Genomic DNA, 20,335 nt, shown 5'->3' with positions numbered 1-20,335 from the left:
CAAATAATTAACTGGAAAGAAGCCAATTGCAGAATTGCTTACCCAGTAATATTTAGTACCAGTCTCATATGTTCAATATGGATCTATACATTATAGGTTTTACATTCTCTCCCTAGAGAGAGAGGAAGACAGTACACAAAGCAGTAAATTATATCTGCTGAAAATAGATTGTGCTATTTCTCCCCAGAACTGAAATCTCTGCCCACAGTGATAGCCTGGGCACTAGCCCACTGGCCAATATTGATTCTGGCATAAGCTCACTATAGTACCCTGCCAGCATAGTAAGGGAATGGCTTAGCTGGATGCCTAGCTGTGCTGCTGAATATATTAAAAAGCAATTAGCTTCCTGAGGGTCAGTAGATGGTATTCCATTTCAAAACACAGAATGAGCTCAGATATAATCATGAGACTTCATCACACTCAAGCAGCAGTTTTATGAGCAATATTTTGACAGGGGGAGGTGGTTTGTTTTGAAGCGAGGAGTACTGAAAATGTTAAACGATGAATAGAAGCAGATAAACCGGGTATCAACTGATTGGTTTTTCTCTGAAGCTTATTTTTTTTTCTTCTTGATTTCCTTTTCTTTTTCCTTTCCTTTTTCTGCACCTTCTTATTTTTATTCACAGTCTCACTTCTTGTCGCTATACGATGATTGGGATCCCTTGTGCATTATTTTTTTTTTGTATGATACAATGTGTTTAATTTTTTTTCATGACAGCGTTATCCCATCATCATGATTGTTTGTTATGTGTTTTTTGCATTCATTCTTTTACCATCTTTAAAGCTCCTACCACTTAGAAATGGCTCTTAAAAGCCACAGCGACCACCTTTAAGTCTAACCTGAATCTAGTAGACTCCCAATAAGATAAAGCAGGAAAGAATGCCTCAGGCCCCTGTCTATGGTCTGTCCTGTTTTAGCCTCAGATCTAGCACTGGAATTACCTCCACTGTTGACTGACCTGTATACCTTGATGGTCATGCTGGAGCACCTGTGCTTCTGAGCTCTGTGCCTCGGCTCATCAAATCCTTTCATCTCTCCTTGTGCTGGTTTGCATGAGAATATCTTCCTTAAACTCAAACGCTTCAACACTTGCTCCCCCATTGGTGGTACTGTTTAGATAGGCTCTAATTGGATTCTAATTCTCCAGAACTATAAGCCCAAATGAAGTCTGTAAGTCCAAATGAACTCTTTCTCCTGTAAGTTGCCTTGGTCATAGTGTTTTATCACAGCAATAGAGAAGTGACTAATACAACCCTCTTTTGCCATCACTTTCATCATGACCTCCTTCCTCACTATTTTTCCATTGCATTTATTGCTTTGTCCTTCCCTTGAGGATCATTGTTTTTGATGCCCCCAAAGTACATTCTTCATTTCATGCAACTTACTTTTGGGTCCCCTCAACCCTTCCCGTTCATCACTGACTCCAATACTCCAATGTTGTTATTGCCAAATGGGATGCCAGTTTCCCTTCTGACCATCTGGAATTTCCCTTTGAGGTCCCTTTCAATGTCCATGTGTTTCCTAGAGCCTGTCATCTTCTAGATCATGCTGACTTCAGTCTTGAATGCTTCCTATCCATTCACCATCTGATCACTTATCATGTATAAAGAGTGGTGACACGGAGGAGACCCAAGCATGTACCAGGCTTAAACCTAACCACACAAATTAAAGTCTAGCACAGTTACTAAAAGTCAGATGTCAGATGGATGAATAAGGAAAACCATTCATAAGGAGGTCAGCTTCAACATTTTGTTTGTGTTGGTCCTGCTACGTGGAGTGCCTATTTGCCTTTCTGAATATCCAGAACTTGCCTTAATGGATCAGGATGTTACTATCCCCCTGATCATTTAGTCAAGATTTGAATAAAAAACAACCTGCTACCTGGCTTCTGCTCCCTTTTCATTCAGGCTCAGCATATGGATTTGTTAGCTTTCGGACACTGCAGTAAAACCACAGATATAAATACCTTATAAGGAGAGAAGAGGATTTGGGACCTGAAGCTTTAAGGATTCCAGTCCTTTACCATGTGACATCACATCTGTAGGTCTGTGGCAAGGCAGCACATCATGGTTGGAGCACATGGTGGAACAGAACTGCTCTGCTGGGAAGTAATCAGGAAGAGGAAGGAGCTGCAGTCTCAGAAACCCCTTCAAGGATAAGCCCACAATAGCCTAAAGACCACCCATGTAGCTCTACATGCTAGATGTCCATGGAAAACTTCCAATAGGAACCAAACCTTTAGCGTATGCATCTTTGGGAGATATTCAACATCCAAACACCAGCAGTATAGAAAATAGTCTGCTCTTCTCCCGCAGGCCTTCCTATATCACACACATTTAAGAAGGACGGTATTGTAAGTGAGTTGGCTCTAGATGGCTGTGTCAAGGGACTGTAAGACCATCCTCCATCAGATATCTCACTAGGAGGCTTCACAAGTCATCAGATGACCTTACCACCCTTGCTGATGATTTATTCCAGTGAAAGGACACACAGCAGAGTCAGCAAAGGATGAGAGCAGCTGATGGAGCAAAGTGCAGGCACACCAGGTGCACACTCACAAAGTGTTCCCCCCGTGATGTCACATGTTACCTTAAATTGCTCCAGCATGGACCTATGACTGCATGTGTTGAGTATTATCTACTGAGGAAGCTCACTGGAGACTAGTCACATAGGTGTCCTCTGCCAGACATGTACCCAAACTTGAGTTGGCCAGAAGGAACATAGGTACTTATCACTGTACATATTGCTTATGTAGATAGTTTGGACATAGCCAGCTCTCCTTGTCAACCAGGGGTCAGAGAACCCTGCCTGAGACCCCCAAGGGCTGACCCTGCACTCAGACCTACTTAGGGTGAGCAACTTTGGCCAGTGTCATTCTCCTGTATTCTGTGTCTTACAATAAGAGGAGAAAAGCTTTCTCTAACTTAACAGATTTTAAGTGCTTTATCAGTCAGGGGTGACGTAATAACGAGAGGCAAGAAAGATTTGAAAGAAATCTGTGTGAGAGCAAGCCATGGAGGAATTGAGTGTCCTCTGCTCATTCTCCCTGTACTCCAGATGCCTCATACTGTGCCCTAGCTTTTACTTCCTGTGACAAGTACTGAGGCTTAGCTGTGCAAGCATCAGGGAGCTTTCCTGAGCTACCTGGGCCTAGTGTAGAAAGTGCAAGGGGAAGTTTGGCTCCCTGACCACACTGTCTGTACCCTACCTCCTGGGTGGTCTTAGGTATTTGAACTCCACAGCCCATGTTGTTCCTTTCTACAGAAATTGAAGCTCAGGAGATAGAGATCTCCTAGCCTCACTCTCCTCTGCTCTGTACAAGCCACTGCTCCAGTCACCTGCTCTCACGGGGCAACTGTCAAGAAGAAGCTGCAGGCTTGGATTTGAGCTTGTCTTAGCATTGGTACTCCACATTGCAAGTGCATTCCCACCTGGAGGTCCCAGAAGGCTGTGCCTGCCTCTCCTGGTATAGGATACAGGTCCATACTGACTCAGGAGAAAGCTCATGTGAGTAGGGAAGGATGGTCTTATCTCTCTACCGAGATGATTGTGGGATGAAAGAGGATGCCATATAATATGGACTCAAAGATGTACCTGCTCACCTTGTCTCCTGGTAGCGTTTGTGAATGAAGTACTATCTTAAAGTTGATGCTGTCCTAAAAATGGACTGCACACAGCCTTGTCTTTCTTGGTGGTCCATTTAATAGTGGGCACCTCAAAATCAGTGGTTTCTGGTAAAATATAAAGTACAAAAGCACTTTGTACCAATGCCCAGCAGGAAGTTTGGTTCTTGCCATTGTCTGTGTTGTTTTCAGGAAGATGCTCGAGGCTAGCCAAGAATGCCATAAAATATACAACGTTTTTACATTTTTAAATAATTGAGAAAACATGAGAAATTAATGTTTTGCAACCCATAAAAACAAATTAAGTTTAAATACATGTGCAGCAATAAAGTTGAACCCTGCTCCACCCATTTGTTTGCCAGTAGCCAGTGGTGTCTTTTACTCTGCAGCAATAGAGCTGAGTGGCCACTAAGAAACCATGTGGCCCAGCACACTTAAAATATTTGCTGTTTGGCTATTTCAGGAAAAGCTTGCCAATTCCCCACTTAGTGCTCAGCACTGTGACTTGTGTCCTTCTGAGGCAAGAGGCCTTCCCGTTTGTCTTTTTCCCTTTTACACTTTATGGGTACTCAAATGAGTGATTGCTAAATTGAATTTCTGCCGTCGTTTCTAAGTCCAAAAAGTAAATCTCAACTCATAATGGTTACCATGATACCAGATAAACATTAACTGCTCATAGGTTAAAGGAGAAGAAACTGACTCTCCAAAACACTCTTCCAAACAAGTTCATATTTGGATTGCAGTATCTGTCAAGGAGCAAATAAAATAAAGTCACTGTAAAGAGTAAGGTCATATCCCCTGGAATGGCTTAGTGGGCAAAAGATTCTCCGGTGGGAGATATTTTCCGGAAACTGAACACTTCATAGTTCCTGCTTATCTTGGAAGGACTGATGAGCACACAGGACCACACACAGATAGCAGGGGGCCCAGCACATATTCAAAGAAGTGAGCCCATGATAGCTTTGAAAGTCCTGCTGGTTTCCAGAGACCCATCAGGCTATTGAAATTAACGTACAGTTGACATTTTCTCTGCCTTAAATGTTTTCAAGGCAGATAAGCATAAGTGTGTTCAAGGTCATGGTGAAGGCTTATTCAACCTGGAGGTGGAGTTAGCCTTGGGTAAAGGCAGCCATGGTCAAGTGAGAGGTGTTGAGGTGAGCTTGAGCCAGCAGACTTTGGGCAGGAAGGAGCTGCTCTTCAGGCTCTGGTGGGTGCCTTGCCTGGCTTTGTGTGTGTGCACATATAGCTGGGCAGCCGTGGATGAGGCCAGCCAGCCATGACTAAGGGCCTGCTCTTCCTCAGTGTCTGGAGATTCTGCCTAGAGCTTCAGGATCCCCATAGGGAAGAAACTTCATACAAAGTTAGAAAGTGAGACTCACATTTCTTCCAAGTCCAGGATCAGAGATCTCCAAAACTCATTTTGAGCATTTTCATTTTATCACCAAATGATTTCTTTTTAAGTTATTTCCCAAGACAGCATAATTTTTAAAAGTTTTTTGGTTTTGCCTTCTTAGGTATGGCTAGCTACCTTTAGTTTCACAAGAATCAATGGAAAAATAAGTGTAACGAAAAACAGTATTTCCACCTGGAGCCTTTAAAGAATAGAAGTGTTGCCCTGTGATTCCAGCACTTGGAGAGACTGAAACAAGGAGGGTCACAAGTTCAAGACCAACCTGGGAAACTTGACAAGACTCTGTCTCAAAGTAAAAAGTAAAACAGGGGCAGGGGATGGGCTCGTTTACAGAGTGCTTACCTAGCCTGGGCAAAGCCCTGGGTCCTACTCCCAGCACTGCCCTGGGGAAGAGGAAGAGAGAGAAAGAAAGAAAGAGGGAGAGGAGGAGGGAGGAAGAGGAGAGGGAGGGAGGGAGGGAGGGTGCTGCTGGGATTGGAATAAGGTATGTATGTTGTATAAGGGAATTTTTCTTTTTTTAAAGATTTATTTATCTATGTGTTTTATGTGTATGAGTGTTTTGTCTGCATGTACATCTGCACACCAGAAGAGGGAATTAGATGTCATGGGACTACAGTTATACATGGGTTTAAGCCACCCTGTGAGTGCTGGGAATTGAACTCAGGACTTCTGGAAGAGCAGCAGCACTTAACTGCTGAGCCATCTCTCCAGGCCCAGAGAATACAGACAGTGAGCTGTCATGTGGGTGCTGGGAATTGAAACCAAGTCCTCTGAAAGAGCATCCAATACTCTTAACCACTAAGCCGTCTCTCCAACCCCAAAGAAATTTTTCACAAGAAAAATCATTCTCAAGATTTGTTTAAAACCATTTCTAGGACCAGCAAGATGGCTTAGCAAGTAAAGGCACTTGCTTGACAACCTGAGTTCAATCCCTGGGACCTGCATTGTACGAGAGACTCTTTTATGTTATCCTTTGACCTCCACATACAAACTCTCTCTAAATAAAATGTAGTAATCTCTTTAAATCTTATCTAATATGAAAATGGTAGTAGGATTTCCACCACCCCCTTGAAGCATTTCAACCCTCCTCAGGTTAAAATGTATTGTGGACTACACCAGATCCCTAAAAAAAAAAAAAAAACTATGGCTTCTTACTGAGAATCTAAGTGTTATTACTAATAAGCATTTATACATGGACTTCAGCAAAACACTTTCCTTGAGCACAGTGTAGGAGAGAAGTTCCAGGAGGTGCTGGTGATTAAATACTAAAGCCACAGTTCTGTGTCACCATCTGTTTTGACCCTCTAGATGTAATTAGAGGCTCAACAGAGTGGCCCAAAAGAATTCGCATGGTTTTTACCCAGCGCCTCTGCCTGGGAATGTCCCCATGTGTCTTTAGAGGAAATGCTTGAAGGGGGCTGGAGGATTATCTACTAAGCTGAATTATTCATGGACTATTAAGAAGGAAAAAATATTTTCTTAAAAAAAATATAAACCTCCTACTCTAGTGACAGAATTAAGTTAAAAATAGAGCCAGTACTGGGAAAGACCATTGAGTTTTAATTAGCTCAACCGTGAGTGGGTCAGGTGATTCTGCAGGTCTGGCTCAGTGGGAGGACAGTTCTGCTGGGCCTGTCCACATGTATCCCTGTGGGTTTAAGTAAAAGTAGAGCTTGTGTGCAGATACATACATACGAGCTACTTCCGGGCCCCGCCTTCCCAACAGCATTCATCTAGGAAATAAACTGGGCCATGCTGGCCTTCCACTTTTGCCTACATTGGCCCAGTCCCACCCCCTTTTCCTGACCCCCGCCATTTCTGTCCCTCCATCCCTTCCATAGAAAGGGAAATGTGTCTCTCCATTCTATTGCAATCCTTTTGTATAACTTACTGCATTGAAGTTTTTGGTTTTATTTCTCTGAAAATTACAATTGAATTGTCTACTCTTGACTTGTTTCAGTTTCTAATCTGACCCACTTATTTTGAAATTTGACTAATTTGACAGAAATGGAAGGGTTAGAGACCTCTTCCAGAATTTGACAAAAACTGTGGGTCCTTCCCCAGGGAGAAAAAAATATGGCCATCCTATGTACCCATGCTTATAGCACTATAGAATTATACCTTTAGCCCCCCCAGCTTGAAATTTTGTGGTGGCTATGGTTTGAATGTATCTCCCAGAAAAGGATCTTCCAGTAAGAAAGCTAATCTCCAAATTCATACATTAGTAGTGTTTGGTAGACAGGGGCTTTGGGGAGTGACAGAATTAGATGAAGTCATGAGAGTGGGTCCCCGTGATGACACTAGTGGCTTTATAAGAAGAGACTCATAGTGGCATCCTTGCTCTGTGTCTCCATGCGATGCCCTCCACCACTTCCAAGAGCCCAAAGGCCTTGCCTGGTACTGAGGAGATGCCGGGGCAGTGCTGTTTTTGTTTCCAGCCTTCAGAATCACAAGCCATATAAACTTCTATTCTGCCAGGTCCTCCGGTAGGTAGGGCTGGGGAAGGGCCGGTTCAGCCTGTCTCTTCCCAGGGCTGAGCGGGATGGTGAGTGCCCATGACTCAGACCTCCCCCCCACACTTTCTACTTGTGTGTATGGGAGGGGGGAGTACACACTGAGTTGGGAGACTTGTGGAAGCAGAATCTCTGCTTTATTCCAACAGGCAGGAACTTATGTAGGGTTGAGGTAGGGGATGGGAATCTTAGGATGGGGTAGGGTGACATGAGGAGAAAGGGCCAATAATATTCCACCAAGCTGGCAGGTAGCTAGGCAGGGGGCAGTCTTACATCAGGCCTTGCTGAGTCACCCCCACGTGGAGGTGACTCTAGCGACAAACTCTAGCCAGGCTCAGGAGGTTAAAGTGGGCCTCACATCCGAGCCTTTTTAGGCCCAACACTATTCCTTATAAATTACCCAGTTGCAGATAACAACAAAGTAAGTTAAGTACCAAGAGTGGCCAAAAAGCAACTGTGATTGAGTATGAGGGACAAAGACCTTCCAGGAGCCTGACTTACATTATCACCAATGATGGGTTCATGTGGAAGATGTAGCCTGAAGGGCCAAAGACAGGAGAACTTTGCCAAAATGTGGCTGTCATTGAGTCTTTTGTCATTAAAACCAAGAGTTCGAAGAAAATCTATTTTCAGAAAACTCTGTTGTTCAATAGAACAGGAAATAGGTTCACATTTGTGATTTTCCCAACCTAGAAGGCTTTCCACCCTTGATATCAGCTTAACCTCACTCAAGCACAGGTTCTTCTTGGTTTACTGGCAACAATTCAGTGAGCTATACATTTCTTAAGGAGACTGAGAAAGATGTGTCTTGACCTGGTGTGACACCTAGTCAGAGCCTCATAGAACTTGGTGCCTGTTTTTTTTGTTTGTTTGTTTTTGTTTTTTTTTTTAATCACAGTATATGAAAAACAGAAGTAGGGTGGGTATCATGTAGATTTGAGTCCCTGTCAGCAGTGCTTTGGAAATGGAAGGGAGCAAATTCCTTTATCAGTCACTTTATGTGACTGATCTGAAATGACGGTGCATAGTCAGGAGCCCTTCAACATAGCAGACATTAGCATTTACATCTAGGAATTAAATTTTGTGTCCTTCTTTTGTTACCACTAGCTGTATGACATGGGCAACTTGACTTGCCTCCCTGAAGCCCAATTTCATCATATATGAAATGGGAACACAAGTATATTCCTGCAGGGGCTGTTACAAGTCTATGCTGTCAAACCATGTGGAAGACACCCGATCCTCTCTTATCTTTAAGGATATCCCAACCCTAATGGGATATCCAGGTAAGGATGGATACACTAGGGCTTCAGGAAGGAAGGGAAATACAAAGGTAATATAAATCTGCATGGCCTAAGCATGCCACATCTCATATCAGCCAAGGGCAGAGTGTTCTAATGTTCTTTGGAAGTTACAGTCAGTGACCACAGGAAGGCTCCAGGGTTATAGAGGACAGTCCTGGGTAGACATCCTCAGGATGAGGAATGGCACCTGTTACAGCCTCAAGCACTGTGCTACCTGTGCTGCCTGCAGTAGGCACTGATCAAGTGGGGTTGCCAGCTTCATAGGGGGGTAGGATTGTGTTCCCTGTGTTGTGCTGAAAGAATCAAGTAGGAATGCATGGGGATCAGAACTCACTTCCTTGGCCTTTGAGCATCTGAAAATGAAAGGCTGTTGTGTAGTTGACTGCCCCCATTTAATATTACATACATAAACACACACACACACACACTCTCTCTCTCTCTCTCTCTCTCTCTCTCTCTCTCTCTCTCTCTCTCTCTCTCTCTCTCACAGGAAAGCCCATGACAAAAGCTGGCCCAGTTATTATCTGCCAGCCCTTACAAATAGTTGGAGGGCTCTGCCTACCCAAGTTCCATTTTTGTATAGCCTTTTTATAAAAGGTGGCATGGGAGTCTACCCCACTTACTTATCCTGATGCCATGAAGCCTAGCTCCACCAGAGAGCCCAGAAAGATCCTAGCCCTTGCCTGCTTAACAACACTTTGGATCTACCAAGAGTTTCCTCAGAGGTGTTTCAGTTCCTGATTAAAATATATATTAATTTGTTGGTTGTTTTAAGTATATAGTAAGATGAAAATGTTTAACTTGTAAATGCATGGCAAGGTGACCAACTCAGGTTTGTTTGTTTGTTTGTTTTTCACCAGAAGACCCTACAGAGTCTTTACTAATAAGCACACCCATTTCAAGAAAGATGCACAGGATGGCTCCCATGTTTGCCTCAAGGTTCTGTGGTCTTTAGGTACAGTGTATGCTCAGCAAATAGGATATTGTAAGGTGTGGGTTTTCTGTGTCTCTAACTCCTGGACCAGCATATTCCTGATTGCTAGTGTGGGAGCCAGCTTCCATTCACTCTGTACTAGTATTCATTGCACAGACTCCTTTGTGACTTATTGAGAGGGTTGTGTTTCTCCTGGCCCCCCTGGTGTGATTCAACAGAGTACTGGGAAACTAAATGATTAAGTATCTTCTTGGATCATGCAGGGTGTGCTGTTGGCAGCCTGTGCTTTGGAGTCTGTTTTCAACAGAGAAAGGTGATGTTGATATAAGGGCATGCTCTCTGGGCATTGCCCCAGCCTGTCATCCCTGTGGAAGTGAGAAAGGAAGTATTAATATTAGCATACAGCTCCAAAGCTCATGGTTTCGGAGATGGACTTGGTAGCAGACAGGGTCACCGCCTTCCCCAGCCTCCTATCTGTGTGACCTCTCCCAGCTTTTAACTTCCTTCCTGTGGCAGCTGGTTCTTACCTGGCTATGTGATGCCGTTTGAGTCAGCCAAGTCCTGGGTGAAGAAAGATCTTGAGAGGACAAACTGTGTGTGAATAATCATCAACACAGTGGGAATTCCTCTAGCCCTTTAAAAAGTACACAAGTGATGTAGGAATCCACAGACTTCCAAAAAGACCAGGTTTTTGGTCCCTATGCCTTCTTCCTCAAGTGTGTTTTCCCTGTTTTCGAGAAGGACAGGACAGAGCATGTGTCTTGTGGCTTGTCCCCGTGTGGCTTCCTTAGTTGAAAAGCACTGGCTTGAATGAAGCATGTCTGGTCCCACTGATTCAGCCCTCTGGTCCCTCCTGTCAGATCATGTCACCTGACTGCACAGGTTTCTATGGGTGCACTTGCCTGGGTGGGGCTGCGTGTATCTCTGCTTTGTCTGGGGTCCAGGCTGTCTCATGAACTTTCATCTCGTAAGTAGCCAGAACAATACATAGGTTCTCAATGAACAGTGAACACAGGACAGAGATGTGCAGAGCAAGGCTGTCAGGGTTAACAGTAGATATGGCAAGTTCCTGAAGTGACCTCCCTCCACTATGAGCCAGGGCCTGAAATCCAACCAGGAAGACACTGGCCCCTATTTTAAGCCACAAAGAGACATGACCCTTGAGAATGGTAGTACAGCCAGCTCCACCTCTGTGTCCTAGAGATGGAGCTCACCTGACCCTCGTAGATGTGTGGGACTCCTGAGGGAGTACAGGTGGGGCCTGAGCGTCCAAGAGCAAATCCCACCTACTTTTATTTTTCATTTTGTGTTTTTAGAGGACTATAAAGGGCATAATGATTTTTATTACTAAAATAATTATAACATGAAATTTACCTGCTGAGCTATCTCACTAGCAATCTGAGTTCGATCCCCAGAACCCACATAATGAGAGAACTGGAAAGAGAGAACTGACTCCTGGGAGTTGTCCTCTGACCTCCAAAATGCATACATGTGACATGCATGCACACATATTTACATACATGCGTGCGCACACATTCACATACATACATTTTACAGTAACAAATTAAAAGTTTTAAATAGCCACTGAACTGTATACTCAGAAATGGTTAAGATGCTCTTTTTAAAAGTGCTCATTCTGCATCCATGTTTTGTACTCTGTCCTAGTGTATATACAGAGGTTTTCCTTTTGTTTTCTTGTAAGAGTTGAAGAGATGTTCTGGTGAATGTAAAAATCTTGTAAACTGTGATTCTAGAACAAAGTAAGGAAAACTATTTACAGCAGTTAAATGGAGAGTGTAGGAGTCACAACTATAAGTCCCTAGAGCCCCATGTCTTAATGGGTACACGTTCTTGTTTGCTTTCATAAGTATGTTCCTACTGATGGTTTTGTTTGTTTTGTTTCAAGTGTCTTCCTGATATTCACACATTTGCCTTCTGGATTCTCTGTTTTGATCATTCACATTTTTTCCCAGTATAGCTATGGCTTTTACTCCTATCCAATCTTCACAATTCAAATAGAAACAATAATTTTAGATTTATTTTAAATGTGGCGCATGGTGATACTGTTATCAATTATTCCTGTCAAATGCTGTCTTTTTGGTAAAGTGTTGCCATAACAACTGAAGTTGTTTTCACTAAAAATCAAGCAAATGATGGACTCTTCCCATTTCTCAATGTGTGAACTCAAAGGGTCACAGGTTTTCTCCTGCAACTCAAAAAGCAAATGACCTATAGTTTAATTCTCTCATAGTATGTGAGATGGTCAGAGGACACCCAGTGAATAAAGACAAATGATTTTTCTAAAACAACCACAACAAAAAAGTGCTCATTCTGGCAGTTTAGAGCAGCTTCTGGTTCCCCAGTTGAAATGGTTCGTGTGGCTCTGTTTCTATATGGCACTAAGTCATAAAGGAGTTCTCCTTTGTGCAGTAGGATAGCTGGGGCCCCCTGTCCTAAAGGACTGCAACATGGTAGACATTTGAGGAATGACCTGGCATGAAGCTAGTGTAGAAACACGAGGCAGGGTGATTCCAGTGGTGCCACCCAACTAAAAGTTCACATCACAAGGACACTACGAAACTCCCTGCCTCATGACAGCCAGCCTCTAGCTTTTTTCACTTCCTTCTTCCTCTTAGTCTGGGGTTTCATTACTAAATGAAGTCAACTGTATTGGAGACTTTTTCTAATGGTTAGTAGAACATTTAATGTACGATCCACCCCTCGGCTAGTTTGTAAAATAACTGGCAGTGTATCATTGCTTTTAATGAAGCATTCCCAGCAGACCTGTGGAGCTCATTCATCCCACCTGACCAGACTTCGTGCTCTGGTCAGTGGGTCCTCTTCCCTGACCCCAGCTCTGCAGCCACCATTGCACTCTAGTTCTATAACTGCACATTTTCAGGGGAATTATATAAGTAAAGTCATACTCTGTTTGCCTTCTGTAGCTGTGGTATCTCACTGGGTATAATGTACCAGAAGTTCATCCACGTGGCATAATCTCTTTCCCTGTTAAGCTAAATGCTACTTCACTGTGTGGTTTTGCCCAGTTTGGCATATCTGATCATCCAGTACCGATGGTAGAGTTTCCATGCCAGCTATTGTGAGCAGCACAGTAAACATGGGACCACTCCCTTCAAGGTCCTAACTTCAGATCTTCTGGATATAAACTCAGAAATGGGATTTCTAGATTGTATAACAATTCTCTTTTTATGTTTAATTTTTGAGTAACAACTGCATTGTTTTCTATAATGTTTTCCATTTGTAGCCCACCAATGGTTAGGTTTGCTTCCAAGACTCTAGCTGGTCTCTGAGCCTCTCTGCATAGACCTTCCTTGCTTCTGCTGAGATGTCACTTTCCTGCCCACACCACCCTCTGGAAAGACAATGCGGTACTGACCTTCTCTTAGGGCTAAGTTCAAATGCTATTTCCTTGATAATGTCCTTCCCTGGGTCTGGTCACTCCTTTGTGTTTCTGAACACAAGGCTCACACACCAGCCTTTCTTATTGCTGCCCTAGAGACCAGCAAACTGGATTGGTCAGCTTGCCATCTGCACAACATAAGGCTATACATAGCCTACTTGGAATGAGTGCCCTGGAGGCCTTTGTCATGTGCTTCCTTCTGCTTGTAGTTATTAGTCATTATTCATTGTGTCCAGCCAGCCAAGGGACAAGATGGGATGCTGAATAAGAACATTCATGTTGGTAACTGTAAGAATTCTTTCCAAAATTTTTGTTATGGCATGCTTTAAGTGTCTTTTTGCTACTTAGATAGACTTAAGCCAAGTCCAGAGAATTCAGAAGTTAAGGCCCATGTGTTAACTCATAGAGTAGAAAGCCTGGGGAAGAGTACCTCCTGTGTTTGAAGTGACTTCCTTATGCTAGTTGATAAGAAAAACAATCTTTCTCCTGTCACAAAAGTCACATGCTTTTACAAAAGGGAGGAAGAGGAGAAGAAAAGGTCTAGATAAGTATTAGCCGATTTTCCGAGCTTTATACCTTTGACCTTGTTTAAGGTAAAGGAATGTTTCTTTGGCGAAAGCAATGGTAGGAGTTTCCATGACAGTGAAATTTCGCTGGGTTTTGAGGCTCTGGAATGTGATGTAGGCACTGCAGCCATGTGGACTTTCTCACGGGTGCCGCTTTTGGTCTTACCATTTTCTTCTACTTTCCCTTTCAGGGTAGGTCACTAGGCTTGCTTACACCTACAGACTGCCTGTGTTATCCAGTCTGGGTCCAGGAGCTGGCACCTCTGGCAGAAGTACTCTGCAAATCACAGTGACCATGAACTTCCCTTTGCAGGCGCCACTTCCCATCTTGGAAATGGAGATAGCACCTGATATCTATTTATAGGTTCTGCAAGGGGCTCCTGAAGCGAGGCATCTATCTGCATATGCCTTCAAAGTCCTGAGAGTGATTTGCACCTGATCAGACATGCTTTTTTGACATTTTTGACAGATTTCAAAACCAGAGGGCCAAACAAGTCCACCCTCACTTGTGAGCCCATGAGGAGAGGACATAACAGTCACAACAAAGTGCTTCAGGCATAGGAAGTCCAGCTCCAAGATAAAACCCTGTGCCCCACCCTGAAGGGCTGCCCAGGATGGAGAAGCCGGTTAGAGTGGCACTCCGGCCAAGTGTAGGGTCAACTCAGTTTACAGTGGTAAATGAGGAAGTGCAAGGCTGCCAAACCTCAGGGTGATTTCCCCTTCCCTGGGCGAAGGTCAGTGCCATCTCTGACAGGGCTATTCTCACTAGTCTTGCAGACATTAGGGATGGACTTATGACATTGTCATATGATCCAATCCTGACAGCTGTGCACGCACTGACCACTTCCGTTTGAGTGGCCTCAGTCATCAAGAACCTGGAGGCTCAAATCAAAACTACTCTGAGATTCCATCTTACACTGATAAGAATGGCTCAGATAAAAAAAAAAAAAAAACAAAAAAAACACCAATGACAGCTTATGCTGGACAGGATGTGGAGAAAGGGGAACACTCCTCCATTGCTGGTGGGAGTGCCAACTTGTGTAGCCACTGTGGAAATCAGTATGGTGATTTCTCAGAAAATTAGGCATCAACCTACCTCAAGACCCTGCATTACTACTGTTGGGCATGTGCCCAAAGGAGGAAAATTCATACCACAAGGACATTTGCTCAACTATGTTCATAGCAACATTATTAGTAATAGCAGATCTTGGAAGCAACCTAGATGCCCCCCAACTGAAGAATGGATAAAGAAAATCTGGTACATTTACACAATGGAGTACTACACAGCAGTAAAAAACAATGACATCCTACAATTCGCAGACAAATGGACGGAACTAGAAAAAAACATCCTGAGTGAGGTGACCCAGACCCAGAAAGACAAATATAGTATGTACTCACTCATAAGTGGATACCAGACATAAAGCAAAAGATACCCAGCCTATAATCCATAATCCCAGAGAAGCTAGAACCCTCTTCCAGAAACCGATGGAAGCAGATGCAGAAATCACAACTAACCAATGGACCAAGCTCCTGGAGTACTGAAGTGAGGGAGGAGCGATATTTGAACAAAGGAGTCAAGACCATGATGGGGAAACCCACAGAATCAGCTGACCCAAGCTAGAGATCACTGATTCAGGTCTAACAAATGGGGAACCTACATAAGACCAAACCTACTAGACTCCCTTAATATAGGTGACAATGGTGGGACTAGGACAGTGTATGAGGTCACTGTCAGTGGGTCAAGATCTAACTCTAATGCACAAACTGACTTAGTGGAGCCCATTCTATATGGAGAGATACCTTGCTCAGCCTAGACACAGGGGTGTCGGGGTGGAGAGGTGCCTTGATCCTGCCTCAACAAGATGATGGAACAGACTTAGTGGACTTCCTAGGGAAGGTCTTACCCTCTCTGAGGAGCAGATGGGAGGGGGAAGGGGGAGGGGGGAGGAGAGAGGGGGAACTGGGATTGGAATGTAAAAAATAAATTAATAATAAAAAAAAGGACCTGCAGGCTGCTGTGTTTCAGGAAGGCTTTCTCAAGAAAGCCTCTGCTCTGATTTCCTTCATTGCTGACTATGGAGCCTTTTGGGCATTGCATATATCCATGTCTTACCCTGGGAAGCAGGCTTATTAATACAGCCCAGCCCTCTGCCCTGTCTTCCAACCTTTCTCCTCTCCAAAAGCTACCACTTCTCCATTAACCCTGTCTCAGTCCCATGATTTGCTTTTAGTTTGTCCACATCTGTGATGGCCCCACGTAGTAGCTAGAAATCCTGAATCCTAATATGTTGCCTTTTAAAAAGCTTTACACAAATGGTGCCCATCCACAGTATTTGTCCTTTTAAAAATGATTTTATTTTAATTTTTATTGCATTTAAAAAATTGTGTATGTGTGTGTTTACATGAATGCATGCACAAATGCATGCATGAACACTCATATGTATGCTACAGCACACGTCTTATGGGGGTCAGAGGACAACTTGTGTGAGTCAGTGAGTCAGTTGTCTCCTGCCACCATGTGTGTCCTGGGGAATGAACTCAGGTGGTCAGGCTTGGCAGCAGACACGCTTACCCACTGAGCCATCCTGCCAGCCATTACAAAAGAAAAAGGAGAAAAACGAAAAAGGAAAATCCCTCGGTGTCCTGTCTCAGAGGCTCTCCTGTGTTGGTGTAGATGGAGAAGGAAACAGGAGCCATGTCTCCACTGATAATGGGGGTGCTGCCTGGAGATTAAGCTAGCCTTAGGACCTCTGGCTCATGACTTTAGAAAAACAAAGGAAATTAGCAGATGATGCAGAAAATGATGAGATTCTGTAAGCAGCCAACACATGGCCCACTTCTGGAGCCTGTGGAGGAATGGAGACCAAACTCAAAATGACCATGCCCTGGCCTTTCCCTGCAGGGACTTCCCACTACCCTGCACCCTGCTCACGTACTTTTTCATACGTCAATGTCAAGAAATCATACACAGGCTTACACACACATACAGAGTTTTTGTAAGTTTTTTGCTTTGCTTTGTATCTTTTGTGTTTTGTGTTTTGTTTTTGAGCAAGGAAGAATTTCTTCCTTGCAAGGAAGTGTTTCTTCCTTGCCAGGAATGGAGTGTGAGAAATGATGAACATTTCTTGATGAGTATTTATTTTCTTCTTCTTCCTTTCACGAAGACTCTTGCTGTTGGTGTGAAGATGAGAATCTGATAGTACGTGAGCACCTCTATCCATCTTACTGTGAGCTCAGACTCCTGTGTCCAGATTAACTTCAGACTCATTGTGATCCTCTTGCCTCAGCCTCCTGAGTGCTGTGATTATAGTGGTTGGCCCCTACACCTCCTTTGTCCGTCTTATTTTATTTAATGTGCTAATAGCATTTAGGGGAAAGTTTTAACTACAGAAGATGGCTACCATATTGATAGGATGGAATATAACCCAGGGATATGGATTTGAACATGCCTTTGAATACCAGAGGGGCACTAGTGTTTTGTAAACTGGGTAACAAGAGGCCTGCTGTATGTTTTTCCTGTTGCTTACTTAAAGGAAGAAACAGCACAAAGGTACCCACCTGACTCCTTCAAAGACAGAGTCCACACAGCAACATCCGGCCCTCCAAGCAGGGCTTCCTGCTTATATGTTGCCTACTGTATGCTGCCTACTTGTGGGTTTATGAGGTCATCTTCTTAACTGACAGGAAAAAGCAAAAACTGATTGAAGATGACACTGAATCATGAGATTTGGCAGGCCATTGCATGGCCCACCTGGTGTAGCATAATTCCTTTTCCATGGTAAAGATTACTAATTTTTGACTAGTTAAGAAGTTAGAGTTATGTCCTTACATGTTTCCCAACAGCCCATATGTTACAAGATTGACTGTCAGTGGATATGAGGAGAGTGGTGTGTTCTCCACCACGAGTTTCCTCTATAGTGTGCCACCATGTGCCTAATAGCAACAGGACCACCAATCAAGGGTTGGGGCTGCCAAAACTGGAGCCTAAAGGACCACTTCTTCTCTGTAAATTGACCTGTTGCAATGACATCAAGCTACCTAACATAGATGATATCAGATGGCATGAGTCACTGACATCTCCGACACTTTGTTGTCCTCCCCAGAGACCCTGCTTCCAATCCTTCATATTGTTCATCCCTTAACAAATGGTTCATCCATCACCTGCTGCATGCCAGGCTCTGAGTGTGGAAAGACACTTGTAGTGATATTCTGTTTGTGCTTTAACAAACAAAGAAATAAAGCTTGTCTGAAGATCAGAGTGTAGAGCTGGCCACTAGCTAGCTATTGGGACAAGGCAGTGGTGGCACACACCTTTAATCCCAGCACTCAGGAGGCAAAGGCAGGCAGATCTGTGTGAATTCAAGGCCACCCTGTGCTACAGGAGATTGATCCAGTCTAAAAGAGAAACAGCCAGGCAGTGGTGGCTCATACCTTTAATCCCAGTACTTGGGAGTAACTAGCCTTTAATCCCAGCACTAGGGAGCTGGAGACAGGATTGATATGGCTGGGCAGAGAGAGGAATTTAAGGCATGAGGAGGACAGCAGCTCATTGCATTCAGTCTGAGGATTCGTGGGGACAGGATCACCGCTTTGGTCTGAGGATTCAGTAGAGGTAAGAATAGTGGTTGGCTGCTCTGTTTCTCTAATAGTCAGGCACACATTGTTAAAACCACAAACAAAATATCACCACAGACACTGTCCTGTTATAAACACATGTAACAACCTCCAATGAGCCTGAGGATCCCACCATGATTCAGGGATCACTGCTGTGGAGGCAAACACTAAATGCAATGAGGATGGGTGGAGAATCTGGATCTAAATTTTTCTTTTGTTCCTCCAACCTATGTCATATAAAAGCACATGCAGAAGAAGAGAGGAAAGTCCCAGGAGCCCTCAGTCTCCTGTGTATGTCTCCTGTTAGTTCGTCACTGAGATCTGGGGGAGAGCCTTTGCCTGTCTGGTGCCTTGACTGCTCTATGGTAAATAGATTATATTATGTGGTTTGCGTGGGAGCCCACATGTGCCTGTCACCTTGAACTTCCTCTGAGCCCTTCCTGTGGCTTCTGATCTTAGCCACATTGACTTTAAGAAGACCATCTGTGATTGTCACCAAAGTTCTCACAAGTCTACCAAGGAGGTTTACCTGCAGAGTATGGTGACTTAGCACCTCTCACCTCAGGCTCACATCAGTGGGTTCAGTCACCTGACCACAGAAGGGCCTTTCCCCAGTGTCTCTCGTAGAGAAAAGCAAAGTCACATGCTTGCAAGAGAACAATCAGTACCTGGAATTTGGAAGATGTCTTTGCATGTGGCGTCATCAGTGCCAGATCTGGGGTCCTGAGGAGCCTGTGGAAGGGAGCATCTGCTTCTAGTATGAAAGAGCTGAGTGCCTTGATCCCAGTGTCTCCTGGGGTGTGTGTGAGTGCCAAGGCAAGGAACAGATGGATAACTTTGGGAAGAGGAAAAGGAGGTCACAGACCCCTGCCCAGGAAAGCAGCACTTGATCGGCTTGCTGATTTGGGAATGAACATTCCAGAGTGCTTGCCTTTTCATTCTTCTTTGTTTTCCTCATACAGGTGTCATTTAGGAAACTCTGGTAAGTCCTGGAATCAGAGCAGCTTGCCTGCAAAGCCTAGCATGCGTTCGAGTGGAGTGCAGCAGATTTTCTGGTGGGTGTTAGGTCTGGTGATCTGAGAAGATGTTGAGGGGACACAGGAAGTCATTTAAACTCAAGTGCCATCGAGCAGGCTGTAGTTGGCAACTGGAGACATGGGGGACCTCCTAACACAGATTCTGTCTGGAGCTTAGAAGACAGAACAGCTTCTCTTTTTTATTCAAATACTAGAAGGAAAAAAAAGAAAGAAAGAAAGAAAGAAAGAAAGAAAGAAAGAAAGAAAGAAAGAAGCAAAGAAAGAAACAAAGAAACAAAGAAAGAAACAAAGAAAGAAAGAAACAAAGAAAAACCAAGTTTGGGCTTGGGCAATAGGTAAAGACCCAGTCCTGTCTTTTGCAATCCTCTACTGACTGTTCTTCAAAATCTTCATGAACGAAGAATTCTTTTTCAAGTAGTGAGGTAGTCAGTTGTCGTGTGTATTTTAGATTAAGTGGAGCACTAGCGAGTCTTAGATCTCCTGGGCTGTGGTATTCATCAATATTTACACAGTAATCATATTTACTTCCCACTCTAGTCCTTAAGACCTTTTACCCCATCCATCAGCTCAGAGTTCTGTTGAGACAGGGCTGGTGGCAAAAGGTTCTTTGGGTGGCAGAAAGGTTCTGGGGGGCTGTGTGACAGGCTGGCTTCCAGATATAGTGGGAAGGTTGCAGCCATCGGGCCTCCCTCAGATGTGTGTGGCATTCTGTACTTATCCAGATGTCATACTGGAGGTGTTCCCACCTGCTACCCACACTGTTTCATTGTATGCTTTTCCTTCCTGGCAAAAGTCCCACACTGGGATTAAGGTCAGATTCTAATTCCTTTTTTATTTTTGAACACCAGTCTAGTCTCAGGTCCTAAAGAAGTTTCGTCATTTCCATAGGAGGTGAGAATATGATTACAGACTCA

The 20,335-nt window shown here is 43.9% G+C and overlaps 1 protein-coding gene across 4 annotated transcripts in view; it reads left to right on the top strand.

Moving 5' to 3' along the window:
* Slc22a23 (solute carrier family 22 member 23) overlaps nucleotides 1-20,335 on the top strand; it is a 188,265-nt gene that overhangs the window by 102,080 nt on the left and 65,850 nt on the right. Inside the window, exon 4 of one of the 4 annotated variants that reach the window (XM_035442912.1) lies at nucleotides 13,962-15,039. The exons of 2 other annotated variants lie outside the window; for them this stretch is intronic. In XM_035442912.1, coding sequence (XP_035298803.1) covers nucleotides 13,962-13,966 — 5 coding nt within the window. In that variant the 3' untranslated portion in view covers nucleotides 13,967-15,039. Of the gene's footprint in view, nucleotides 1-5,138; nucleotides 5,392-13,961; nucleotides 15,040-20,335 lie in introns of those variants that run through there. One more of the 4 variants, XM_035442911.1, reaches the window with a different exon arrangement.

This window comes from Cricetulus griseus, chromosome 3 (assembly GCF_003668045.3).
Source record: "Cricetulus griseus strain 17A/GY chromosome 3, alternate assembly CriGri-PICRH-1.0, whole genome shotgun sequence".
In the NCBI taxonomy this organism is placed as follows: Eukaryota; Metazoa; Chordata; class Mammalia; order Rodentia; family Cricetidae; genus Cricetulus; species Cricetulus griseus.
Note: the sequence above shows the minus strand (reverse complement) of the source record. Positions and strands in the feature narration are given on the sequence as shown.